This window comes from Exophiala aquamarina (genome assembly GCF_000709125.1).
Source record: "Exophiala aquamarina CBS 119918 chromosome Unknown aczIA-supercont1.3, whole genome shotgun sequence".
Lineage (NCBI taxonomy): Eukaryota > Fungi > Ascomycota > Eurotiomycetes > Chaetothyriales > Herpotrichiellaceae > Exophiala > Exophiala aquamarina.
In genome coordinates, this window is record NW_013550585.1 from 3,035,782 (window position 1) to 3,052,084 (window position 16,303).

Consider the following 16,303-nt stretch of genomic DNA (forward strand, 5'->3'; position numbering starts at 1 on the left):
CGGGCAAGAGAAAGTAGACCAGTAGATGCCGCCGTCGATACAAACAGTGTGGACGGAGTGGGGTGGGCCCTGGCCAGTTGTGTGACGCGGCACAACGGCAAGTCTCCCGACGCGTCGAGCGCGTAAAGTGCCTGCAGCCAAATTTCGCGGTATAGTCCACATCCACATCTGCAATACGAGAATGTGCCACTCCCTGTGATTGAAGCCGCTCTTCAACATTTTTGCAGAGCGCCCATTTCGCATCAGTAGCAGATGTCATTCTACGATGGCCGACTTTGACCCCTCCCCACGATCTTCAAAGCGAAGACGAACCGGTACATATGCCACAAGACGAACGACATTAAGCAATGCCGATGCGAATTTGTCCACGGAAGTTGGAGACGAAGCTGCGCCCGAAGATGAGGGTGTCTCTCCAGCTTTCCCAGTAGCTACTTATGATGAGGCTCCTGCAACAGTTGAACATTCATCGTTGAGCAGTGCCTCTCGTCGAGCTACTGGAAACACGAAGCAGAAGTCGCGGGACACCGTACGATCGTCGGCAAAGAGAGCATCAGAAGCAGCCAAACAGGAGGATGGTGAGGCCGTTCCCGCTTGGCGGACTTCGAAAGAGGTGGACCAGGACGATTACCCAGGGGAGACTACCTCGGGTAAGGAGACAGAGGCCCAGACCCCGGGGGACACAGCCGACACTCAAGCGCACACACGATCCAGCGGACGCACACGTCGACTTCCCAAGCGCTTTGCTGGTGATGAGGAGTCGGCTGATGTAACTTTTGTGTCGCAAAGGAAGAGCAGGAGTGTTCAAAGGACCACAACGAGGCTGTCGTCTCCAGCTCGCCAACAGTCACTTCAATCACCACAGCCGAAGGGGATTTTGACTCCTTCAAGGAGAGGAAAGCGCACAGGACCCAGGAAATCGGTCGTCTTCAACGGCGATGATCATGACAAGCGGATAGAAGAGCAGCTGGGGTTCAAGGACATCGGTAGCTCGAGCAAGAAAAAGAGATCCAAGCGTGCTACGGCGAAAGAGGCGGTTGATGGCCGTGAAGAATCACCAGAGATTAGGGACACGGAGCAAGTGGGTCGTGAGAGGGCTACCACGCCTCTCGAAAACGATGACGATGACGACGACGACGACGACGACGACGACGACGCTCTACATTTCGATGCTGTTCCAAACATCGAGGAGATTCTCGCACAACCCCTAGAACAAGGGAGCAATAGAAACCCAGCAGGTCAACCAGCCAGTGTAGAGGACAACGAGTATGTCCTCAAAATCAAGACCAAGATCCTCAACCGCTTGACCGCCAATGCCCTCAGCCCTGTCATCCATCTTGAGAAGGAGTACACGACACTCCACACCCTACTCAGCGCGACCATCACGGCGGGCGAGTCCAACTCGCTCTTACTGCTTGGGTCTCGAGGATCCGGCAAGACGCTGCTCATCGAGCACGCACTACAAGACCTGACACGCAAGCATGCCGACGACTTCCACATTGTCCGCCTGGATGGTTTCTTCCAGACAGACGACAAGCTGGCCCTGCGCGAAATCTGGCGCCAGCTCGGCCGCGAGATGGCCGTGTCGGAAGACGAGACGGGCGAGGTCTCCAGCTATGCGGATACTATGGCTAGCCTGCTCAGCCTTCTGTCTCACCCGGAGGAGTTTGGTACTGTCGGCGACGACGTCATGGACATCGCCGTACCAGCCCCGGGTGGTGGTATTGCCACGGCTGCCACCAGCGGCAAGATTTCCAAGAGTGTGGTCTTCATCCTCGACGAGTTTGATCTCTTCACGACGCACCCCCGCCAGACCCTTTTATACAACCTCTTCGACATTGCGCAGGCGAAGAAGGCGCCCATCGCGGTCCTCGGGTGTAGCACCCGCATGGATGTGGTTGATCTGCTAGAGAAACGCGTCAAGAGTCGCTTCAGCCATCGCTGGCTGCACGTCGCATCCATGAAGAGCCTGGTTGCGTTCGAAGATGCCGTCCGTAGGAATTTGTGCTTGTCTGTGGATGGCCATGAGGCGTTGGGCTTGTCAGCCAGTGAGCTTGAGTGGAGAGGAAAATGGAATGAGTTTATCAAGGTAAGCGTTGGAATGTTCCTTCTGCGGATGATGGCAACGGCACTGTAAGGAGTCGGCGCAAAGAAAACTTACTGACACAAGTGACAACCGGCAGACTCGATTCCTCGCCACACGGCCGATCCAAATGCTCGTCAAGAAGAGCTTCTACAGCACAAAGTCCATCCCAGATCTAATGGGAGCGTTGTACATCCCCATCGCGACACTTGGTCTCGCTGAAGGGTGGCAAGATGGTAATTCGGAGGAAAAGGGCGCCCAATTCGTCTCGCCTTCCACGCAGCCCTCCCTGCTTGCTCTCCTCCCACAACTCCCCACCTTGCATTTGGCGCTGCTTGTTGCTGGCACACGCTTAGAAACGATTCACAATCTAACCACTATCAATTTTGCTCTCGTGTATAGCCACTACTGCGATCTTCTTGCCCGATCAAAGTTGCAACAGTCGTCGTATTCTGCTCTCGCCGGCGGAGGGGCCTTCACGGGCGCAGGATTACGGTCTTGGAACAAAGACACCACACGCGGGGCGTGGGAGGATCTAGCTGCATGGGAGGTCATTGTTCCTGTTGGCGGGTTGGGTGGCAACAGCACATCAGTGGGGAAACTGGGCGATGAAGGAGTTGGGAGCGACGGAGCAGGTAACCGGATGTTCAGGCTAGACATTGTACTCGATGATGTGGCTTGGGCGATTAAACAGAAACTGGGCACGGCTGGTGCAGGTAACATGCTGACCAGGTGGTGTAAAGAGGTATAGATGGAGATCTGACATCCTATGATGACCCGAGTAGGATCGAAGTGACGAATGATGTGTTGCCACAGGAGATGAACGGCTCTCGTTCGCCTTGTTGCACGATAGGGCGCTGTGGCCTCTCAAGAGTAGCGTTGGGCATGATATCAGAAGAAAGGGGTGTAGGTCCTAGGCGTGATTGCCCGAAAATGAAGCTTCACCATTGCGGTCGCCCCCTTAATTCCGAAAACAACTTGGGCGCCAATGTAGAGCTGTGCAGTCGAATTACCGTCTCCTCGGCCTACTGCCTTCGTAACCAGACACAGCGTCGATTATCTACCACGAGTCTCTGCTTGATGAATCCACTTCGTGATCTGCTCATGCATTGCCAGCGCAGAATAGCATCGCGTTGATGAGCGACCGTGGCGGATTAAGTGTGGACACATTGTCCTGTGTTGGACATATGAAAAGAATGGCAGCATCTGGAAAGTCCAGACCTACAATAATTGCAGATGAGATTCTGACGTGGCAGCTTGTGACAGAAGTTGAAGTGTGATGAGGGCAAAGGATAAGAGACTAACAGGCGCAGATTTGACGGCCAGAGGTGACCACAAGGGAAAATATTGCATTAGTTGGCCAGACCACCAGGGAGTAATGTGGATAGGGAAAGTCTTCCACGAGCTCGAGACAATTCCACCGGTCGACTTGACGAATAGTTTGGACAAAAGCAAGACATATGCCTGAACCGTGGGTCACTGCACCTTTTCTGTGGACCGCAGCATCAGTACTTGGTACGTGGCTCAAAAGGGCGAGCAGGCGGTGACGGTTTCTTTCAAGAAGTGGATGTGCAGCAGTTTTCAAATAACTCTTCATGTGCCGATTTCACATTGGCCCACCACATGTAGTCATTTACCTGCAAAATGCAGCGTTGAGCCAATCTGTTCTCATGGGTACACAAAGTCGGTGACCGCAGATGGCCTGTAGAGGCAAAGAACTATGTTAGCTTCCTCTTAGGTTTTAAGTTCCGCAAATTGGAGTCTGCTATTCCCTTGCGGTACCTTGCGGTACCTTGCAGTGTTGGGCAGCCGCCGCATCGATTAATGTGAGGCCGTTGGCATGCTCCTGGCGCATTTCAGTATTGCCACAAGCCTGATTACCCAGGTTCGCACTGTGATCGATACACTCCTCTCTTTCTCTCTGATCTTCGAGTCGGTTGCGGTCTCTGATAGGCCAAACGTAGGTATGGTGACCTGGCTATGCTGTGAGGCACAACAGAACAAGCGGAGAGTTCTTCGACCAGTCCAAACAATGAAGGACACGTTGAGGATAGCGGTTGGCTTGACCAGGGACGGAGGCGTAAGAACAGCTTCCGTCCGGGGTTAGTGTTTGGTGGCACCTACTAGTACTTAGTAAAGTCTGGCAGCACCCACCAGGAAGAAAGTTTCTCTCAACCTCAGGCTCTCGACGTACCGAGAGTGAAGAGACAAAGCGGCTATTGTTCCGGGCGAGCTATGATAATGGCCGACAAAGATGCTGGACCAGCTATTCCCTCCTCGCAGGGCGCAGCTCGTGGGTGAGATCCCGGTAGACTGGAATCGAACGGGGATGCGGGTGGAGGAAGACGTCCCCCTCCTGGCTACATGCCTAACACGTCGGGGGCTCGTGCCTGCCCCGAAAACGCGACGAGCACCGCACCCGCTCTTTCCGCTTGGACGCGTTTGCATCTTGCCTTCTGCTTACAATTAGGCCGCACCTGCCGCTGCAGTGTTCAGGAACGGGAAGGGCCGACCAGGGGTTATGACAACTTTGACGAGTCGTGCCGCGTTCCTTCTTATCTGGTCTTGTTGCTGTCCGTGCCCAGGCTGGTGATCCAACTCTATTTTGTCTTCAACACATCCTGCCGACAGGTTTCTCCTTTGTTATCATCGTTGAAGCATACAGGCCCTTGGCTCTATGCTACCTTCACTTCTCAACAGTCATCCGCAACTCTCAGCAACCATATTTTGCGAGATGAGAATCAAGCCATGCCCATCATCGGCGGCAGAGGAGGGCCGGGGGATCCCCCGCTGACCATGGTGCACCTGATTCATGACCTCATTCAACCCTTCCTAGGAGAGGAAGGCCATCATGATGAATACTAAGGCTCAGCAGCCGCAGGTTACCTCGGCGAAAGACTCTCTAGGGTGGTCACACAGCAGCCAGTCTTGTATACTACTGCTGCTTCACTGAAAGCTGAGACCTTTGACGAAGTAGTGACGGAAATCTGAGTTGTACTGCTTTCACAGGGCAGTGTTCCAATCTTCTTGGATTCGACCCCCATGGGCTGAGGGCCCTGAGGGCCCCATCGTTGACTCGAAGTCGGACGTTGCAAAGAAAGCTTGAACATATGCATCGCTACTCATTGTTGGTTTGCACAACATGATGTGTTGGTTGGTTGCCATAGAGCAACATAGCGAAGACGTTGATCCTATCCATGTCTGTGGAAGAGATAAGTCTCAGCCTTATTCATGATCGCTGAGCATGATGCATAGTAAGTGGCCACCACTTTCCGAATGCCGGCCCCACTATTTTTGGCTGGATATGCACCGATGGTGTCGATTGGCACATCCCGGCAGAGTGCACGTCTGGATCAAAACATTAATGGCGTTACTGATTGGGTCCAATCATGAGGTTCCTGTTGATGGAACGTTGTCATCGCAGAAATGCAGTATTCAGCCAAGGGTATCTGCGGACGGATGTGATTTTGAGCATCAAAGATTATCAGTGAAACTCCCCTGCTCCATCCGGCAAGGATCATAGGCAGACAGTACCTCCAGTTGCTGCACATTGCTGCACACCCGCTTCCGCCCAGCCATACAGCGTTGGTGTTGTCCCAACGACGTTCTAGGAGTGTGCACGCAGTGCCTTGAGGCTTCCTCTTACTCGCCGGAACCATATCAGACGGATCGCCTGGTCAAGAGTTGATGCGGCTGATTTCTGACGGTGTCATGACCGGCTCGGTCCAGGCGTGATCGCAGACAGGCAGGTAGGCCCGCTACTCTTTCGTGGATCGTCCGTCCGTACTAAAGCCCAGAAGAGGATGGTGGCTGGAGGAAGACTTTGCGGCTGCCAGGCATAAAAACGAGCATCACCCCTCCTGAATGTCTGCAGACCTTTCATAACACCTTTCAGCGAAGCGATCGAACCTAGACCTGCATTGGCCATCGGTTTTGACGACATTTTTTTGCAGTACTAAGACCGGAGGAATACACTTCGAATCATGGAGCACGTGAACAGGCCAATGGAAATGGCCCGGCTCGCCGGTATGTGCAACCCCATCATGCCCATTACTCGCCTTTAATCAGATTGCACAACATCGATCACTGACTTCCCCCAAAAGACGATACAAAGTCATACGCATGGACGTATGGGCCTATCAATACTAGAAGACCTGACTCATACGTCCCAGGTATGTATAGCTACGTCCAATCTTCGTCCATCCGTTGAACCCGTTGATTTACTGACTTTGTGAATCATGATATTGAAGGGACACCAGCTTCCGAACATGGAGGGCGTCACCGATTGCCAGCGAAGCTTTCCCGATTCACCAACAAAGCTACAAACTCCAAAGACGATGAAAAACCACAGCCGCCTCCGCCTCCACCCCCGAAGCCTGAACCACTCCCAGGAGTGAGCTGAGAATTCATTTGATCATAGGAGCCGAAGAGTTCCATCGTCTCGGACTACGATGCTAGAGATTGCTAGCTGTAAGCTCAACAACGGCCTTTCTTGAAGAATGATGCAACAAATCGGTTTTGATATCGAAGGGCAAGTCGCTGGTGAACACACTCTCTTTGGTTCGGTGAGAACAATAGGTTTCAATAGCGTCAGTTCAGTGCTCTAGTTGGCTTCCAGATCTATCTCGAACTACTAAACATTCACATAAAGTCGTTGTTGTTCTGCTATTCTACTCTGCTAGGCGTGCAATGGCCGATTTCAAGCTAGATCGCATCGCTTTGGGCACCCGTGCTCATCGCCAATGAATCACAGCCCACGACATCCTGACGGGATCGTAGCCGAGGGACGATATAATGTATAAATATCAGTACTTCCGATGGTGCTACTTGACCATAGGCTGGGGAACAGCACATCGGCTGAGACACCATGGGCAAGGTACATCTGAATCCCATTCTTCTCGAGATCAAAGGACAAGAGGGATCAATGTCGACCAATCAGGCCAAGAAGTGGAACGGACTTTGCCTCCATTACAGGTCTTGACTCAACGCCTGCCAGAGGGATAGAGAATCATGGTCGTCCTACTTCCCAGTCAGGGCCACTTGACAGAACACGAGCTTGTATCTTAATTTTGCCCGTCATGGAATGATCCCATTCTTTCGCAGAAGCAAATCACTCTCCAATCTCTTGCTTGAGCTGCTTCGAATTCTGCAGCAGACTGATTTGCAGTCAGCACCCATTTTCAATGTTGAACAGCGAGCGAGTTTGGCATGGGAGGTACGACTGCGGATCCAGCACACGATTGCAAAGCTGTGCCTGGTTAACTGGGACGGCTCAACCCAGTAGATGTCTGCGCCTTGGCTAAAGCCCAAAGTCCCAGTGCGTAACTGGGTGCCCTGAAGCGGTGGTCTCGGCTTTGATGTCCACTAAGCCTATCTGGCCCTGGGAGCCTTTGACCCTGGCGAAGCAGAAGAGCCCCAGACATCTGCCTTCTGGGACCTCGATAGGTTGAACACATCCACCCACCTGCGCCATAACAGCCCAAAGCCAGCAAAGAGAAAGTTTGCTGGTTGACGTGGACTCGGTTGGTACGATTGCCCTTTGTTTGCTTTCTTTGTTCCGGTGATCGCCTCCCTGCGCCATCCCCTGTCGATTTGTTCTCGTCACATTCTGAACCATGCAATCACAATCAATTGTTGATATTCAGAATGTGTCTTGCACTGCTGCCTTGCGGCCTGGTCTCCAATAGGACACCTGTTCCATGTTGCACAGCAGCTAGCTTGTCATTCTGCGCTCTTTGCATCCCAAAATCACAGCCACGCAACTCGCCAATTCGGATCAACTTGGTGGTCGATGTGCCCTGCACCGGCTGACGCAAAGGCCTGTCCTTTGTATATTGACGGCCCTCCAAACCTTGCCACAAGTAGCAGTGTAGCATGCATAGTACAGGTCAGATTTGTTGTTCCTGGTCGTGGGACGCATTGTCCAACCTTTTTCGTTGCCTGAAGAGGCCATCGCGAGGCGTATTACCCCTCCTAATATCAACCCCAGCATGTTTGGGAGTCTTGGGCCAATGGGAGGGGTGTGGCCTGTCCTTTGTTCCAGCAAATCCCTCTCGCAAATTAACCATAGAGGAAGCCACTTTTGGCTGCCCAGTGGATTGGCGTTGCGACTTGCCAGAATCATGATGCTTGTGACTGTCCTATTAATGTTCCATTCTGGCGACAGGAAGGCAGGGTGACACAAGAACGACAACGACAACCTCAATTTTGGTGAAACATCTTTCACTCGTGAGAGCTTCATAAACCCATTATTCGACTTGTTATCATGCTCTGATACAAGCCTTTCTCCCTTGAGATGGCGAAGCCTCCTGGTCGAATACACTCCCGGGAGGTTTGGGAAGGCTACCGGGAGCTGATCCACAATCTCTATCTGAAGCAGAACTGGAAGTCCCAAGAGGTGACAGATTTTCTGAACGACAACTACAGCCTTGCTATAACTGACCGGCAGGTGAAAACCAAGATCAAAGACTGGAAATACAATCAAAAGAGAACATGTGCTCCGTTTTATCGAGCAATGTTAGTCGTGTCAAATCATCGACGAGATATCAATGGCTTGAGTACTGTTTTCCAAGTCCCGAAGAAGGATACCAGGGTAGAGGTCCCCACTAAGAGGATCAAAAAGGAAGTGGAGAGGCAGAAAGAGTTAGTGGACTTGCCTTCCATTGAGGAAGCAGAGAGGCTCCTGCTCACTAAAGGCTACACATGGGGCACTCCCAACCCTTTGTATAGTACAGAATGTCTTTACCCAACTCTCCAAGACCACATGAATTTTGACGTTGATCGGTCTGATCTCTGGGACTGGGTGACAAGCGACGAGGAGGAGGGTGAGCGAGAGGATGAGCATGGTGCACCTACTACAGCCGAACAGTATCAGCCTTACCCACCACTACATGTTGCCGCAGATCCGTGTGCAACAGTTCCAGGGAGTCGCAGCGTTGACATGGAGTCTTTAACAAATCTCACGGAGTCGTCACTGAATATCACGATGAAACTGCGAAGACCCCAACGCCCTATTCGCATGGCATCATCTCCCCCACGCAACCACCACTTTGTCGATTTGAAGGGTGATTTCAATGGAAACAACATATTCCCCACAAGCTACACGATCCCTGCGACACTCGACTATATTAATCACTGCCGCCTGTGTCCAAGTGACCACTCACACGAGGACTTTGACTTTGGGGAAGCGATGGACCGTTTGAGTCTGGCAGGCGAACAGAAAATGCATGTGAGTCAATGGGCTGGCCCATGGTTCTGGCATGCTTTCGGTAATGGACTTGCACTACCAACTAGCAAGTCAGATGCGATAGATATCTTGAAACGATTGCTAAGAGAGCAGCCGGACAATCAGTATATTTTCCCCTGCTTGAGCTGGATGATTTTGATACTGGGATCCAATGGCAAGCACGCTGAGTTGAAAGAATTTCTCACGGCGAGCTGTGCGGTCATTGACGAGGAAACAAATCAAAACCTATTGTACAGCTCAATATTTCACTATGCTCTTGCGGTTCGGGAGAAGAACACTCATGACAAACGCAAATACGGCGAAAACTTTGCACGCCTGCATGAGCCAATGAAGCTGGTCTGGCGGAGCGATCATCCCAATGTCTTGGTCAATCTAACATTTTGGGCATGGTACCTGCTTGATGAGCAACGATATCCAGAGGCCATCGAGCTCTTGGAAGGCTCTCTCCCTTCGTTCGAACGTGTTATGGGCAGGCATGATCTCCTGGCAATAAATTGTCGCACCATCCTCTCTCGTGCATACGAGGACACAAGAAACTATCCACAAGCCATCTTCCATCTTGAGCAAGCCCTCCAATTCATGGGCAATCATCGGCGAGAACTTGATGCATTCAGTTTTGAACTTCATGGTAGACTTGCAGATCTGAAGAAGCACAATGGGGACCTTGCTTCGGCGGAGCAACATCTACGATACTGCATTCAAGGCCGAATGCAGACATTCGGACTCCGGGACCAGTCGATCTGGTACTTCATCAATTTGCTGTGTGGATTGTTGGGCGACACTGGGCGAGGCCGAGATATTGACCAACTACTAGTGGACCTGCAGCAACGCTCTGACTGCCCCGGGCGAGAACTTGATGCGCTGCAGACACGACTGAGGTACTATTACGGAACCCGCAGGAGGATGTGATGATCTGTTGTCAATGCAGGATGGAGCAGCCGCCTACATAGAAAGCACGCTATGAAGATTGCATAAGAGAAAGGGAGGGGGGGGGGGGGGGGTTGAGAACCTGGACTCTTTTTCCTTTGAAAGGTGATATCCCTATTGCTAATGGAGAGGCTGTCTGAGCACGTTCGGCTCAATTTGATGCTTTTAGGAGCATAAGGATTTGGGGCACTGTCGGCAGCGAAAATTTCTTTGTTCCTTTTCTCGCAGTTTGGTTTGGGTTGTTTAGATATGCTGTTGATGCAAGTTCTTGTCTTGGTAGAGTTTGTTCAATGCGCCATGTCGGATGAATACTCACTCTGCTTAGTTTTGGCGCGGGAAGCAGGCCACTCTGTCCATTCTCGTTGAAGCCATTCCTTTCTGGGTGGCTGAGAGTTTTCTCTCCTTGTTGCTGAGCCCTGTTCATGAAAACCTCTTATTTTTGTTTATGTTATCGGATGACTTCCTACTAGTAATACTGGAATCATGACTACCATCTTATCAAACCTTACTCACATACTGCTAGCCCCCGTCCATGCATGCAAGTGAACCAAGTCCGATGCCCTACTAACTCCGGTGGCGATTCGTATGTTTCGCGGAAACAGACAGCAGAAACGAGATTTTCCTCACCTCCGAATCTGACCGTGCGGGTGCTACACATGGCTTTAGCCAGACACCTAAATAGACTACTGAACTGTGGTGAAGCCTGGGAAGGTCTGGATGCTCGGATCTCTGACAGGGCTCTCAGGGATATACTGTGACTTACGTAGCCATTAATCAAGTCAATCAATAGAATTATTCTATTGGAACGGACATGCAATGCAGTATGTACTAGACGGCGATTCATCCGCTAACACCCTAAATAAGGATTAAGTACAAGCAATGCGTTGATTCCTGTTCCAGCATTCCACAATTGGGGCGCGCTAGGTCTTTTGCGTTAGAAAGGTTACTCCGCTGGGACCGAACGTCTTAGAGAGGTGACGAGCTGGTTTAGGTCTTTACCTCCGCCATCGCCTCCGCCTCGCCCGGCCTATTGATTCCCCCGCGAGAACGATGAGGATTGCTTCGCCGTATGGGAGAAAGGCAGGCAGTGGAATGCATTTCTTCATGTGCGCCCATTTTTGCTGAATCTCGATTCTCGGTGGGGTGACCGTTGGAGCGTTTTGTAAGCGACTGTGCTCGTTAACGTTGAGATGACCACAAAGAAGAGGAATTCCTCGAGTTCTCAGATTACTGATGACCAGAATTGTTTTCATTGTTCCAGGCCATTTCGCCAGGGGAAGTGGAAGAGTCTGTAGAACAAGATTGAGGCCTCATTGTAGGACCTTCTGAGTTGAAGGGGTGCGATTTCTCGCATCCAGGGCCTGCTGGGGCTTGCCAAAAGTAACATCCTCAGCCCTGATGAAAGGCATCCTGCAGGATAACGACAACCAATCGGTTCTGGTGTTTACTTTTGGGTAGGCATGAGAGTAACTTTGTTGGAAAAAGGAAGTTCATGTTGAATTTGATTCATGTCTGATCTCATCCTCAAGCATCAAGCATACCAATAAGCTTTTCGTTCGGTTTCAGCGGGCGAGTTAATTGTAATTGTTTTGTGGTTGCAGCATCCTGCTTACTACGAGCTCGAAGCTTGGCTTCGCGCGCCTGTCGGCTCATTGAAACTCGAGTCTCGGCTGCGATAGATGCCGTCGGCCAATCTGACAGCCTCAGACATCTGTGTGACGTCGTGGACTCTCACTATCTCAGCACCACCAGCCACACATGCCGTTACCGCCGCGGCTGTACCGAATTGGCGGAGCTTCGCTTCCTCAACACCAGTTATCTTCCCAATAAACCCTTTTCGGCTAGGGCCGATGAGCCAAGGGTATTTAGATAGATCTTCTTCCCCTGGTGAACTGGGAGGCTTCCTCAACTCTGCCAGGTTTCGTAGCAATTCCAGGTTCTGAGCTTCTGTCTTTGCGAATCCGATACCTGGATCAAGGATGATGCGCCAAGGTGGAATTCCAGCCTTGTGGGCAGCTCTGACGCGTTCACCGAGTTCTCGGCGCACGCCGTTCACAACACCGTCAGAATATTCCGTCAATTTGGTCATCGTTTTCGGGTTGCCGCGCATGTGCATGATCACGATGGTTCTGTTGAGCTCGGCCACCGTGGGTAGCATTTGTTCGTCAAGTAGTCCGCCAGAGACATCGTTGATGATATCTGCACCTGCATCGATGCATTTGCGAGCGACTTTGGAGTAGAAGGTATCGACACTGACAACCGTGTCTTGCCGCTTCATCTCCTTGCATTGTCTAACGTAGGGGAGCACGCGGGCAAGCTCTTCTTCAGCTGTCAAGAGCTCAGCACCAGGTCGTGTGCTCTGGCCACCGATGTCGATGATATCGGCGCCTTTCTCGAAGAAGGTACCAAACATCATCCTCGCATCTCCATTTTTGGGCAGTTTCTCTGCTGAGAAGGAATCAGGCGTGGCGTTGAAAATAGCCATGATCATAGTCCGGCGAGTTGGGTCTTGGCTTCGGATCAGTGGGATACGACGATTGGGTTGGACCATTACGACGGGTGACATGGAGGGATCGTGGCTTAGAGCGTCGAGGTGCTGGCTGATAGTCCAATTTGGTGTGGTTCCCGAGGATTCTAGTGGTAAGACGTAGTCAGGCAGGATGCTGTGAGATGGAGTAAGTGGTTAGAATGACATTGTTCTTAAGTCCCAGAGACTAGATGTAAACCTACTCATTGAGAGGGCGGAGGACAAACTCCCGTTCTAGCATAAGCTTATGGGGTACCTCGAGCTCTGGAAAGTTGATTCTCTCATCGTTGTAAAGCAGGATATCAAGATCAATGGTTCTTGGTCCATTTTGGATGGTACGCTTCCGAAGAAGTGTATTTTCAATGCTTTGTAAAGCGTGCAGAAGCGGTATGGGCTTGAGATGGGTCTTTATCTCACAGACCCCATTCAAAAAAGGATCTTGGTCATGGTGATACATGGGCTTGGTCTCGTAGAGATGGCTCAATTTGGTAATATGGAAATTTTCTTTCTTCATGAGTTTCAATGCTGCTTCAATATTTTCGACGCGCCTTGTGTAGGTCATGTTGCTCCCCAAAGCGATGACAGCCTTGTTGCACGTGGCTGCAGGAGTAACAGTCTCCTCCATCGTCTCTATTCTTGACAGGGAGGACTGGGGGAAAGCTCGAGACATGGTCGATAAGCGATATTCAGCTCTGGTACTTCTCTGATTGTCCTGACCAAGACTTATCAGCTTGCCCGTGGTTGAGACATGTTGATATCGGACACCAAGATATGGCATCTGGGGATGGAAACACTTGGCAGTCTGTTCACTCCGAGGGTTGAACCATCTAGAGAAAATAATCCGGCGACAATGTCGAGGCAAGGACATAGATGGTGTCCCGGAGCTCTATTTAGTGATGTACAGGAAGATTGTGAAGGGAGGTTAGTAACAGCAACGAGAGGTAGTCGTGCAAATCAAGCCTCGAGGTTCGAGATATGTCGTAGCTGCATCAATTTGGCAACGGAAAAACAGTTAGACACCGACTAGCGCGATACTAGCGTCGAACCAGGGAGCGAACCACCAGACATGGCACCTTAGCCGAGAAGGGGTTCACGTGCCATTCTTGGGGAAGGGTTTTGTGCACGTGATTCACGTGATGCTCGAATTAGTGAGGACACTGAGGGGGACCAGGAGTGCCCACGTACCTCCACAACAATGTGTCGATGGTCTCGTATTCGGTCATCCTCTGTGCTAAAGGTACCGAGTGCTGGAGGAACAAATTATATCAGTGAGGCACGGAGCACTCGTCCACACCCCGTACGCCTTTCGGCGACCGAGAGCGGCATGCTCCCATGTGCTCTCATCAATGCCAGCCCCAGAAAAAAGGCGGCGTGGTTAGTGCTGCGCCGAGGAGTGGCTCCAATTCCCTGCTGAGTATCTGCCTCGGTACTTTGCCCATTCTCCACGACACACGAAACCAAGTGCACCACTTCACCCTCACCCACTGGCCTGACCCTGATCCAGTCTTCTGTAGTTCACCTTTCCACTGATTACTTTTACATCGACCATCTCGGCTTTGCGTTTCTTTGTCCTTTTACATATCTGCTGCCTACGTTCCTCCATCAACTACCAGAACACATCTCATCCCTCCCTGCGACATCCTAGACATCCCAGCGCCTGTACCAGATACTATAGCAGTTCAATCCATCTTCCAACATGTCCTCTCCACAGCAACTCAAGACCACCGTGACCGATCTTCTGAAGATCAACCATCCCGTCATGCTGGCAGGCATGAACGTGGCTGCTGGTCCCAAATTGGCGGCCGCAGTCACCAATGCTGGCGGTCTGGGCGTCATAGGCGGTGTAAGACATGCACATGGAAACCCCGTCGCACACGGTGTGGCTAATACAGAGGAAAACAGGTCGGATATACTCCAGATATGCTTCGGGAACAGATTGCCGAATTGAAAGGCTACTTGAACGACAAGAACGCTCCCTTCGGTGTCGATCTCCTCCTGCCCCAAGTTGGCGGTAGTGCCAGGAAGACGAAGTGAGAATACTCCAGTACAGCCACAAAAGATCAGTCCACTGATGGAAAAACAGCTATGACTATACCAAGGGAAAGCTTGATGTCCTGGTTGACATCATCATTGAATCTAAAGCAGCGCTCTTTGGTAAGATATGGTTGTCGCTGCACTTATGAGTACGACTGACCTTGGGTAACAGTCTCTGCTGTCGGCGTGCCCCCTAGGGAGGTTGTGGACAAGCTCCACAAGCATGGAATCCTCTATGCGGTAAGTCACATGGGCGCAAGCCCTGGACCGCGCTCTGACTGATTGCCTAATCTACAGAACATGATTGGTCACGTGAAGCATGTCAAGAAGTGCCTCGAGCTCGGTGCCGACATAATCTGTGCCCAGGGTGGCGAAGGTGGTGGTCACACTGTAAGCCCCTCACCTCGAAACACACATCTTCCGGCACTGATATCATCTCTAGGGTGACATCCCTACCAGCGTCCTGATTCCAGCAGTAGCCAAGATCCTCCGCGAGGCTCCGAATTCTAAATTCACTGGCAAGCCCGTTCAGCTAGTCGCTGCAGGTGGTATCTTCAACGGCCAATCACTGGCCGCCGCCTTGATGTTAGGTGCTTCTGCCGTTTGGGTCGGAACGAGATTTGTCCTGTCCGAGGAAGCTGGTGCTCCCAAGGCACATCAAGAAGCCGTCCGAACCGCCGGCTTCGACGACAACATTCGCACCATCATCTTCACCGGCCGACCTCTTCGTGTCAGAAATAACGAATACATCCGCAACTGGGAGGAAAATCGACAGGCGGAAATCAAGGCTCTTACAGACAAGGGTGTCATTCCGGTATGCCTTCGTCAACCATGCCCCCTTTCTCGTAACGAAGCAAATCCATAAAACTAACATTTCATCTCCTTTACCAGGTCGAACACGACTTCGAAGAGAAAGGCGACGACCTCTCCGACGAGGACATGGAGAACGCCCGCCCCTTCCTGATGGGCAAGGCGGCTGCTGTGGTCAACGAGAAGAAGTCCGCCCGCGCGATTGTCGACGAGTTCGTCAACGACGCGGTTGCCGAGATAAGGAAAGGAAACGCTCTCATCGTTTCCAAGAGCAAGCTATAGTTGCTTTTGACTTGGGAAGCACTGCAAAGCCAATTTGTCACTGGTGCAAAACTCTGCAAATTTAATTGCCCAAGCTATATATATATATTCTTTGCTATATTGTAGTTTGAGTCATCTAGTGTGAATTGATGATGGCGGTTGAAGACTCCTGATTTCTGTTTGTGGCTCACATATTCCCGTGGCATGTGCCGATACGCCGAAGTGTCAGAAGTACTACCGGTCCAGGAGCCAGCCCTATCGTTGTCTACATGCGCACACCTACTTAGTTCCTGGTGGTTGAGGGCCATTTACTCACCTTGTGGACAAACTATAAAATTGAATCAATACGATAGCTTCCATCGAAATTATCCAGCCATCTGACCCAATGTCAGTGATATGGACAATTGCAGATGAATGT

General features: G+C 51.4%; 4 protein-coding genes across 4 annotated transcripts; 3 read left to right on the forward strand and 1 right to left on the reverse strand.

The window, feature by feature from the left end:
* Positions 1-265: 265 nt before the first annotated feature.
* Positions 266-2,831, forward strand: A1O9_04670 (uncharacterized protein; the record flags this gene model as incomplete). The annotated part of the gene is made up of 2 exons (XM_013406958.1): positions 266-2,086; positions 2,181-2,831. 2 exons carry the CDS (start codon positions 266-268, stop codon positions 2,829-2,831), a joined length of 2,472 nt encoding a protein of 823 aa, XP_013262412.1.
* A 5,544-nt stretch (positions 2,832-8,375) lies between these two features.
* A1O9_04671 (uncharacterized protein) lies at positions 8,376-10,157 on the forward strand (the record flags this gene model as incomplete). Its single annotated transcript, XM_013406959.1, has 2 exons — positions 8,376-8,988; positions 9,268-10,157. Coding segments are annotated over 2 exons (1,503 nt in total), but the record flags the coding sequence as incomplete, so codon positions are not given.
* Positions 10,158-11,865: 1,708 nt separating this feature from the next.
* Positions 11,866-13,450, reverse strand: A1O9_04672 (uncharacterized protein; the record flags this gene model as incomplete). Its single annotated transcript, XM_013406960.1, has 2 exons — positions 11,866-12,916; positions 12,984-13,450. The coding sequence occupies 2 exons, from the start codon at positions 13,448-13,450 to the stop codon at positions 11,866-11,868; spliced, it is 1,518 nt and encodes a 505-aa protein (XP_013262414.1).
* Positions 13,451-14,476: 1,026 nt separating this feature from the next.
* Positions 14,477-15,906, forward strand: A1O9_04673 (oxidoreductase; the record flags this gene model as incomplete). Its single annotated transcript, XM_013406961.1, has 7 exons — positions 14,477-14,623; positions 14,683-14,810; positions 14,864-14,934; positions 14,987-15,054; positions 15,112-15,204; positions 15,257-15,628; positions 15,706-15,906. 7 exons carry the CDS (start codon positions 14,477-14,479, stop codon positions 15,904-15,906), a joined length of 1,080 nt encoding a protein of 359 aa, XP_013262415.1.
* Between the last annotated feature and the right edge of the window lie 397 nt (positions 15,907-16,303).